This window comes from Heliangelus exortis, chromosome 5, assembly GCF_036169615.1.
Source record: "Heliangelus exortis chromosome 5, bHelExo1.hap1, whole genome shotgun sequence".
NCBI classification, from domain to species: Eukaryota; Metazoa; Chordata; class Aves; order Apodiformes; family Trochilidae; genus Heliangelus; species Heliangelus exortis.
Genome location: NC_092426.1, coordinates 16352648 through 16364017, shown reverse-complemented (window position 1 = coordinate 16364017; position 11370 = coordinate 16352648). Strand labels below are relative to the sequence as shown.

The following is an 11370-nucleotide window of genomic DNA, read 5'->3' as shown; positions in this document are numbered from 1 at the left end:
TGACAGTCTGATTCTACAGGGGCCTGGAAGTCACTTAATTTGCACGTTCAATACTCCTAAAGTAAGAAGGTTACAATCAGTCAAGGATTTCTGATACATCTTTGGTGGCAATGTTATAAAAACAAATACTACTCTGCCACACAGAGATGCAAATCAAACAGTGAGGCTTGCATAAAGCTATTCCAGCACCATGAATCATGGGGTGGTTTTTTTTCCAAGGAAAATAAATACAACATCCATCTATTTTATTTGAATCTTTATTATAAACAATGTTGTAGTTTCCAGAATGGGATTACTACATACTAGATAACAAAAACATCCTCAGATGAATCAGTTTTAGCTTTTAGTAGATTAAATCAGAACCAGAAAACAAGTATTTTTTTTCTAAGGGTTTAGTCTATTGCAAGAAAAACAGCTTTACAAACATGAAACTTAATTAAAGATAAGCACTTCATCATATATACATAAGCAGCTGATGACACTCTGAACAGAAACATACAAGGAACTTCTTTGCACATAAATAGATTTTTAGAAGTATATTTCATTCACATGTATACAAAATTATTTTACCTTCTACATTGAGAAAAGTTCTTGGAGACAGACATAAAGAAGGATTTCTAAGAAAACAAAATACCACATATTGCTTAGGATGTGGGCTGCCATGCACACAAGGATGTAATAGTAAAATTTACACAGCATTCCTATACAATACTTGAGCTTCTTATATACATACAAGACACTTTTGTACATGAGATGCCACCTTTGCAATTGAAATGGCATCTCCCCTGAAAGGCTGCATTAGTTCCAGTGTTTGCATAAAAGATAAAACAAGTTTCAAAATGCAGCATCACTTGGCTTGCAGAGTCAGGACCCACCAAGCTGCAGCTACAGTGAAGGCAGTGAGGGTAATTACAACATCCTCTGTGTTTACACAGTCCCAGTGGGGAAGGTTAAGATGCAATCCTTGAATTCGATACGTTGCCTTCATGAAATGTGGCTGTGGCATGAAGAATTGATTTAACAGATCCATGGCTAAAGCCACACAACTTTGCTCTACAGCTTTCTCTTTATGCTACTTAAGCCAAGTGTCTGGTTCTGTCTTTAGGGGAGAAGTTTGGCTTTCATATGACCTTTTCAGTATGGTAAAGTGGGGATGGGTTCAGTGCACACATGTGACCTGTGAAACTCTTAATGCAGGTAGGAGAGGGGCACAGTGCAGTGATGACAGAGGACCTGCTAAGCTTCTCCTGGAGTGGGGGATGCTCAGCACCCGTAAGAACCAGGTGCCAAGCCTGGCTGTGGGACTGGGTCTCATCAGAATTCTACTTTGTTTTAGGCACAGATGTATCAAAAGAAGGACTTCAGTTTTGCTCCTTGTTTCTCTTAATCATACTTTCTCTTAATCATACTTTGTTCAACTAGAAAACAGTATGCAGAGGAAACTCAGATCAGGATAGAGGTGATGCCTTTAAAGACCTGGCACAGTGTCTGGACAGATGCTACCCACACATCAGCAATGCCAGTCACACATGCTGCTAGCTGCATCCCTGCATTACACACACCCGTACTCATACCAAACCGTCTGCTGATCCCCCTGGGGATCTGGAGACCCGGGAGTGCTGCTGGAGCTGCTTCCTCTCATGGGGTCTTCCATAGTCCCAGCACTGCCCTCTGGCAGCTTACCCTGGCACTTGGTATGTAGGGCATCACCCTGGCCTTGCCCTAGGGAAACATTTCCCTCAGTGCTGCTGGAAACAGCTCTGGCAGTGGCCACTGTGGCCACCTCCCCGGTACGAGGGGCTGCCTTGGGTTTGACTTTAGAGGGATTGTGTGATGCAGGTGAGTAGTGTTGCCCAGGGTTCACACGCTCCTGTTGCTGCATGTTCAGGTTGCTTGTGGATGCAGTGGGTGAGGCCGAGAACTGATGGAAGGACAGTGGTCTCTCATCTTTGGGTGAGGCCAGGGAAAGACGCCGTGCATCGAGCTGCCGACAGCGGGAATCGACACCTTGCAAGGTACCTGACACCTTTGCAGACTGCGGCCTCTCTCTTAAGATTGTCTGGGAGCTCGTTGGTGCAGCAGCCCTAGGGGTCTGACTGACAGCATCCTTGCCCACACGCAGTTCTGCTGCTGACTTCTGCGGGCTCTCCTGCCTGTAGATCTCTGGGCCAGTGGCTCTGAGGAGGTCAGCAGAGGCTAAGCTGAATGCCCTGCTCAGTGACGTACTCCTCCTGCTTGGGGTCCCAGGCTGCTGAGGCTGGGCAGCCTGCCTCATCCCTGCAGTGGGCTGGTGCTGTGCTGTGTGAGAATGCTTCAGGGATCCCTGGGAGTTTGCCTGAGGCTCAGGTTCAACTTGTCTGAGGTTTGGCTTCATGTAATTTCCAGGCTTAGCTGTTCTTCCTTCTTCACTGGTGATGGTCATCTTCACAGTCGGAGCAACAAGGTTAGTGGGAATCTTAGCAGCCTCCTTTCTGGACGGCTGAAACAGCAGGTTCCCAGTAACTGAAGGCTCGTTCCCTTTCCTGAAATAATCGCTGATCAAGTCATCTCTGTTACTGGAGGTGTCCTGATGTGAGAAAATATGCACATATCACATTAGTAAAAACACTTCTTGTTTAAAGAATCATGCAGAGCTTTATGTTCACATAATCTTCCTTACTACTTAATTCAACCCCAATACAATCATGTATTTGGTATTTAAAGTGGGGAACATAAGATATAAATGTTTACAATGGCTATAAATATGAATCAATAACATGTTCATCATAATAGATAATTACAGCCTTGTTTGCCAGATTAATTGTCTGATCTTTTAAAAAAAACACCTCACTTGCAACCTGGGCAGCAGTTCTTCTGTTTCATTTCACAGCAGTCACTGTAACATCAGTATAATACCAATGACAGCCATTGGTATCAGTACATATGAATTATTGTCTTCTGTCATCTTCTAGAACACAGTTCACCTGGGTAACACTGTAACATCAGGGATAGAACAGAGAATACCTCAGGGAGATGTGTTAACATTATAAAAAAGTTTCATTGCCTCTCCATTAATTCCTCCCACTTCTCCCAGTCAATATACTACTTATGTTTTAAAGCTTTGTGTACCATATAAAGAAATGTACAAAAATCACTACGAAAATGGAGAAATGATTGCTTGCCCATAATTAACGTGCAAATTTAAAGTCAGACAATTAACCTGGCAGTAAATGAAAGTATACAATGAATATTTTATGGGGATGGTCCATGCAATCAAAAAATGGTTATGTTAGACCATCCTGCCATTGGACTATTAGTTCAAGGCATGCTCAGAATAGTTAAGGGACATGCTATCTTCACAAAAAAACATGCTGAAACAAGCTCATGGAATGTATTTCTTTACTCTTCTTAGGAAGTATGTTAAAGATTAATATATTCATTGCAGTAGTGTTCAAAATGTTTCTTCAAGTCACAAAAATCATTTGCTAGAAGTGAACACCATCAATGGTAATAGTGCAGGTGGAAGATTTCTATGCTCAACTAAATGATAAAGTGTTAAGAGTTATTTTTAACTTAGCTTTAAACTTCTGTTATGCACATTAACATTACAAATGACTAGTCCTCCAAATCCACACATTTTTATGAACAAGCATTGCAAATAGTTTGTGAGCAATTAATGCAAGTGAACTGGCAGCCTTTAAAATTGCAGCTAAGAGTTACAATGTGCTTCAATAAGTATTAATATTCTAGCAGAAGCTGTGGTAAGTTGGGAGCTGTTGCCTTCATAGCAAGAACAACGGATACCCTGGGGATATACAGTGAAGCAGATCTCCTATTTCCCCTGCCTGTTCTGTGCCTCACGCTGTCAGGACATGAATGACTGAGGACCGATTCGAGTGACTGTGAAGGTTCCTGATGGAGGGAAGGACATAGGGAGTAGCAAGAGGGATACAGTGCATCAGCTTCTAACAGAAATTGGTGCAATGAAATCATTTCACTCTCATTTAAACTGCGCCGACGCTGAAAAGGAACAAGGATGACAGAAAGAATAAAAATGGAGACATGGTCAGGCAGTTATTGATGAAAAAAAATATCAATTTTTAAATATCTCTAAAAGCCAAGAATTGTATTTAGGATAATGGAGGAGTAGGAGGCATATTTAATATTGCTCTGAAAACTCAAGGACTAGAATTTATTGATGCCATAAAATGCCACAACTCTGTTAATTTCAGTACCATTACCAAGGAATTGGTGGAAGAGAAACATCTGTTTAGTTACACTATCAGTGAATTGCTCTTAAGATATTAACACCTAAAGTAAAAGACAAATGCCATCTCAAAACAAACAATTTCTGACAAAGTACTTCAGCATGCAGCATTTTCTGAACCAACAGAACAGTGCTAGCACACAAACAAGAAGCATGGTGGAAGCATAAAGAACTTGCAGTGATGGTATTTTCAGATTAGGAGACAATCTTAAAAACTATAAATTTTGCACTTTAATTGAAAAATACCATTAAGTTCAATTTCTAACTACAGATTTAGCAGCTTGAAATTACACAGAAAACTTATCAGCTCACAAATAAAAATACCTGAAGCTGAGAACTAACAGTGTAGTACAAAACCCTGACCACAAGTAAAGGGCAGCATGCCCTGACACTAAAAAGCCCCAGCAGTTCAATACATAGTACTTGCAGTGAATTATCTGCCTGACTTGCCCTGATACACCAAAATAAATTAGCAGAGTGCTGTGTGAAAGTTAATCTTGCCTTCGTTCTTAGAACTGTTTTGTTAATTTTGCTCGATTTGGGAGTTCTCTGCAAGTTCTACATGGATGAACAAGGATTTTCTTGTCTTTCCTTGTTTCTGTGTGCCCTCATCCCCCTGAATCAGCTTTGAACAATTTTTTGCCATCTGAAATGGGTTGTCTAGCTGTATTTACTCACTTTTGGTGGGGACAGCCTGTTGCTCTCTTCCAAGAACTCTTTCAAAGTTACCATCTCACTGCCAGGTGAGGCAGAGCGCTGCCTGCCTGTGTAAGACTCGGAGGGAGAACTCTTCTGAGCTGTATCACAGGAGATCAAACCGTGCCTGTGGGAGGAGGACTCATGCCTGCTGCTAGGGCTTAAGACAGCAGAAGAGGAGTGGAAGGGACTGGTTTCTCGAAGCAAGGCTGGTGCCTCTCTGCTTGGCACCATATCTTCACTGCTGAGGCTCTCAGTTCTACCATGGATATGATCTAAGGAACCTGAGGAGAAACAAATACAGCAAAAGACAGTTCTTCCCTTGTTTCAGTAAATTTCTCACTGAGGTAGGAGCTTGATCACCCAGAGCCACTTCCACACAAGATTAGGGTGCATTTTTCACCTCACTTTTTTCTCCCACAGAACTAAGACAGCCAGAACTTTGAAAAATCAGGACTAGTACATACTCAGAGTTCCTGTGTTAAACAAGCATAACTACTTGTTCAATGACCAGGAATAACACAGATAGTAAGGAAGCCTCTTTACCACCTCTGTGCCACTAGAAGATCTCCCAGTCTTCACTGTGTGATCTGTGAGCCAGAACCTGCCAGTGGGGAATCAGGAAGTGGATTTTTCCAGTGCCAGGTCTCCTGTGCTTCAAGGGAGCACTATTTCAGCAAAAGCAGATCTCCAGAGTACACAAACTGTGTATAGAGTAAGAGCAGCAGAGACTGCTGCTGTAAAAAAGGAGTCTAAGAGTGGCCCACTACTTCTCACAAAGTGATGACAGTCAGACTGTAGTAAACTAGACTGCCTGCCTTAAAAGCCATCCCTTGCCAGAACCAATCTTAGAAAAATGTTTCTTGCCAGTAGTTTTGATTCCCAAGAGAGCTATGTCCAGATTGCATAATCATTACAATTTCAAAACAACAGCCTTCAAATTTCATTGGAAGGAAAATGGCATTTTGCACACCGACTCATGGAATTTCACTTCCTGTTTTTCAGAACTCAGCTGTAAAACCTTACCTTTTAAATTGAGAGGTGAACTACTGCTGGAAACATTTCTGCTGCTCTCTAAACTGTTTGGCCTGGACACTGAAAAATGCAAAACAAGCATTGAACACAAATAGATTTTAAGTTCCTCTGATTCTCGAAAAGACTTGGCTACAGTCTGACTTCTGAAAATAGGACCTGTGCAACTAAGTCACTTTGAAAACATTAACAACATAATATACAAAGGGTGCTGAAGCATGGACAGAGTAGAAAACACTTTCATTTTTCAAGGCAAGTTGTTCGGGATCCACCTTGTTTTTCTCACTATTTTTTTGCCCATAAGTATGTTCAATACTGAAGCAGTTCAACAATAAGTTGCTGTCTCTTTCTCAGTTTGTTTCTTAGGAAGGAGCTGTTAACCAGCATGCAAATTAAGTCTCCCACAAATCTCTAAGCTGTCAGTGCTGCTGCTGCACCAATACTCCCACCTTGCATCCACACCTCATGCCCTGAATTTTTTTTATTGCTGATTCTTGATAGAAAAATAGAAATATTTAGGCCTACATTCCCAAAATGGTACTATCATTCTACATGTCATTCTACCATGTTAATTTAACTAAAATGCACCAGGACCGCTCACATGGGTGCATGACTTAATATAGAGGTTTAGAGCATTCATACATGCTACAAAGCTTACTGTGCTGTCTGGTGCTTGCAAACTCCACCTCCAGGGACTGTTCACATAGATTATCCTCTGAATTACATCCTGAAAAGAACAGAAAACTTAAAAAGGCAATATTGAACACTGGAAGATTAATCTTTCAGGTCAGTTTGATCAATTAAACCACTAAGCAGATAAATTAGAACTGAAAACACCAGGGCTGTGCTTTTGTACTTGAATGCCACTAGAAGCCATGCATCACCCCAGCAGAACTACAAAGTAGCCTGACTTAAACTAACAGCTGGCACACCTTTTGGTCTGCTCTGGAACCTGGAGATGGGGGTGGAAGTGTGCAAGTGAATAGCCGAGGTTGAGTAAGTCCTGGGACCCAGCTCCACACAGCAGTGTTTTGTTGCAGAGTCTGCTGAGATTTCAACATTATCATTGCTTCCTCCATGATGGGAATTCCTCTTTTGCTTTAGGTCCATCAGCACTAAGGGAGAGGAGAGGTAAATAAAAATGAGTCAATGAAAAATAGCATTAGGAGCTTTGTATTTATCTGCCCATACAAACATGACAAGCAGGCACAAAGAAACTGCACAACAGAGGCGCTAGTTTGCAAGCTTTTCCATAAACAGTTCAGGATTGCATAGGAAATTTCTGCCATCAGTTTTTCAGTCATGTGTGCTCTCTGTAAAGTGTGGGAGTGACAAGTGCTGCTTAGTGTCAGTGGGAGGGTTGATATTACACATGCAAGAATTACTGTGAAAGGAGAAAGAAAAAGAGCAAAGACATGAATGCAGAAAAGGTAAGTGAGGTGTGAAATACCCATAACATTGTTCCCTGCAGGTACATTTTATAAGCAGTTATTTTAGTAATAAAATAGAATAAGGAAAGAAGAAAGAAGTGATGGTCTTATTCAAAGAGAAATAATGCTGACTTGGAAATTATTTAGCATGACTTGTACACTAAGCTAATTGCTTTCACGTTTAAATCTTCACTGTGGTAAGAGCCCAGTCTCTGCAAGATTAAAACTGATGCTCTTATGATGCCCTGGCACAATGATTTTTAAGTAGAATTCCTTTGATCTTAGCATGAAAATAACAAAAACTAACTGCTAGAATATTGCTTAGATTGAAAAGGCTGAAAACCTCTTGCCTTGTAATAAGATAGGTTGATTTATTTTTTTTTATATGAATGTAGGCACAAAGGCACAGAAAAAAAATTTGAAGAACGGGGAACACCCTTAATGAGATGTAAGATTCTAGCTTTCTATATATTTCTATGTAGTATTTGCTTAACAGTAACTAAATGCTGAAAACACAGCAGAGTGCAGTGGTCAAAACAGACAAATTGCAGAGATAATGGACAATTACAAAGCACAGAGCAGCAGCAAAGCTGTATGAGCAAAATGGGCCAAATTACTGTCAGATAGGTGACTCCTGGAAGCTGACTTCAGAAATAATGATTTCTCCCACAGTCTGCATGGCTCCATGGCACAAGACTGGCACTTTCTCTCAGAACAGGTTTAGGGCACACCTCTAGGAACAATGACTAGCTAAAGCTTGCCATGTAAATCTCTATTTCTGATTGATTTTGCAGTTATACTTAGTACCTTCCATACATGCCAGAACTATTAATTGTTCTGAAGACCTATGTTCTCTACAAATCCCAAAATAGGCAGCTACAGGCTGCTGTGCCAGCATCCTTGGTTTTGACATAGAGGGACCACTTCTCACAGTGAGAAGGGAGATGCAATGGTGGCCTCTCCTCTGAGCTCCACACAGCATACTGCCTGTGCTGCACACGTGGGGAATGGATTCACACATTCATTTCAGAAGCCATCAGATTGTGACTCTCAGGCAACAAAAATTCTGAGCAATGGATCCATGATGGTTATTCCCAATCTTAATAAATCTGCTTTCTTCAAAAAGAAATTTCTGTCAAAACTGAAGCAGCAGAAACTGAAACTTCAGCTCAATTCAAGATGAATGTTCATAGCTGAAGTGTGAAATCCTGCTAAACAGCAGGTTTGAATGCAAACGTCAAGACACTTTGTGGAGAATGATTTTCTCAGTAGCTTCCAATCTGTAGTCAAAGCTAGACTACTTAAAAGCAGACAAAGCTGTTAAAATAACCCTGCCACTTTTAGCATTTAGTGCCACAGAACACTGGAAGAATCTCCAGGATTCGACATTGCTTACGTATTATATTTGTATTTTAGTGAAACTAAAACACTGTAGAAAGCATAGCAACAGCAAATCAGTTCAACATTTTAACTGCACACGATGCAAGTGATTGCAAAAAAATGTCAAAGCGCACAGCAATTTCACTTACTTCTAACATGCACCACAGCCAATATACATACGCAGACTGTATGCCATGGGGTCCCCTACAAATGTGCTGCATTGAAGAAATGATCCACAGTGTGCAATAGGGATTCATCTTCTACAGGAAAAGTTATGTCCATGTTCACTAATCTGTGCTTGTATTCAGAGTATTGTAAAGACATGCTGGGTCTTTCTATCAGTGTGTGTGTTCTTTTAAGGCATGTGGGATTTTTGTGGGTTGTTTTTTTTGCGTGTGTTGTTTTTTTGTTTTTTTTTTTTCTTTTTTCTTCTTTTTTTTCCTTTTTTTTTTTGTTTAAGCTATTTGTCAGACATAAATGAGAATAAATGCTAAAGAGAAGGTGTTAGAAAACTCCCAATTCCGGGAAAGAAAGAAGTTCATTAGGAGAGGATGGGATGTCGGGAGAAGACCAGAACCGGAGCCGATTAGAGAGAGACTGATGATTCGATGAAGGCTTAGGAGACTTTTCTTTATCCTTGATTTTGCTTCTCAAAAAGGCAATCTTTTTGCGCTGTGCAGCTAAATTGTTATCACCCAGGTATCCCAAAAAAAAAAAAAAAAAAAAAAAGAAAAAAAAAAAGAAGAAAACAAAAGGTAAAAAAACCCTTGTAAATAAAATTTGAAGATTTAAAGTGGCTTAAAACAGATTAAAGACTACACAATCAGCAACAACAAATGCTAAACAAAGACTAACACAGATATGGAGAACCGATTAATGCATAGATAATCATAGTTAATCTAATTCATATTAACACATAGATTAAGGTTTAGACATCAATATAAGCCAACCATCAAGAAATTACTGTTAAATCACCCAAGATGTTTTTACTTGATGTAGTAAAATCAAGTAGGTGTGCATTTTACTTGTTGATAATATACTCCAATTTCCTATACATCTTCTAGGCTTTAATACTCATGCTCAGCATCTCAACATACTTATGTTTCATATAACATTAAAAAGAATGAAGGCCCAGAGACTTTATTATCTCCTGCACTTCACAAGGGTCTTGTTCTGTGGAAACCCAAACTCCATGTTGACCTCTGGATGCACATTTAACACTTAACAACTCCTGGAAACATATGAATGATCTGAGATAGTAATTTTTATTTTAAGTGAACCAACAAACTCAAAAAATTAGAATGGAGAAAGGGAAATACAAAACCCAACCAAAACAAAAACTCCAGCTAGGCAGACACTTGCAATACTTTATAACACTTCTATACTGCTCAGATGCTCCCTGTCTCCCACGCTCCCAGAGGGAAGACAGCAGTTATCTGAGGATTAATTTCAAAACTACTTCTTGAAAAGTACTCTACTTCTTGAAAAGTACTCCTGAAGGACAACGATCTATATACAAAAGCTGAAAACAGTGATCTCAACAGAATAAGCAAAGTTTGGGATATATATTACCTTTAATAAAGATCACAGAGTATTTATTTTGAGGAACTTTTAAAAAAAATTTTCCTTAATTAGGAACACTTGATTTACTGTAAGAACTAAAGAAATCATTACATCTTCCTTATGTTTGCCTTCAAGTGTTCAAAACAATCGTTTCATCATTTTACATAAAGAAATTCTTCACTTGTTTCGAAATCAAAACATAGTATCATCCCCTAAAATAATTAATTACGATAAATCAGCATTTTCTGCTATTCCTTTTGCATGTGCGCCATCTCCTGGCAGCTGTTGTAAAACCACCCATTACCCAGTTGAAGAAGAGTCGCTAATGAACCATAACGTGACCTGGTTCAACTTCAAATGCTTCATTGCAAAACCCAAGTAAAATAAGTATTTCCATCAACTTATTCACTAACATACATTACTTTCAGTTAAACCAAGAAACTATATACAAAAGTTGAAGGGAGAAGAAGTAGTAAAAGAACAAACTAAACTAAAACCAAAACTGAAACTACTCCCTGCTTTTTAGTTTACCCAGCTTTTTAATTTAGAGGGGTTTTGCTACTAAAATCTTCTAGCGTACTAAAAAAGGCATATAATACATAATGTGATAGAGTATTAACATATCCTATATATTACATATTTTTCCTTACCTTTGTTTGAAGAACCCCCAGGGTTCTCTCTCTCTTCTAATGAATTTGACCCTTGAGAAGCATTATCCTGAGTCTCTTGTTGATGTTTCAGTTTTTGGGATGCAGATGGAGAGTTTACTGTCTCTGGGGATTCAGAAGACCACAGAGGGCCTTCTGCTGATGGTTTCAACCTCTCCCTTGTAGTCTCCTTCTTTGGCTTGATTAGTTTGACTAAGGCTCTGGCTCCAATCCAGTGGTTTTTCCTGATAAAGCAGGTTTTGTGAATGAGATTCATAAAACACTACCAAAAATACTCCCTAAAGAAGTTTACAGCTGTGCTAAAGCCATCAAGCCATCCTACATTCTTATTTGTTTACTGTCATGAATTAGTTGG

The 11370-nt window shown here is 39.6% G+C and overlaps 1 protein-coding gene across 1 annotated transcript in view; it reads right to left on the bottom strand.

The window, feature by feature from the left end:
* Positions 1-254: 254 nt before the first annotated feature.
* The window catches only part of CCDC88C (coiled-coil domain containing 88C), a 92735-nt gene continuing 81619 nt past the window's right edge, over positions 255-11370 (bottom strand). The window contains exons 25-32 of the mRNA XM_071745050.1: positions 10998-11239; positions 9298-9464; positions 8285-8396; positions 6907-7089; positions 6633-6701; positions 5969-6037; positions 4925-5226; positions 255-2566 (exon numbers count right to left, since the gene is read on the bottom strand). Of these exons, the coding sequence (XP_071601151.1) occupies positions 1553-2566; positions 4925-5226; positions 5969-6037; positions 6633-6701; positions 6907-7089; positions 8285-8396; positions 9298-9464; positions 10998-11239 (2158 nt within the window). The 3' untranslated portion in view covers positions 255-1552. The remainder of the gene's footprint in view (positions 2567-4924; positions 5227-5968; positions 6038-6632; positions 6702-6906; positions 7090-8284; positions 8397-9297; positions 9465-10997; positions 11240-11370) is intronic.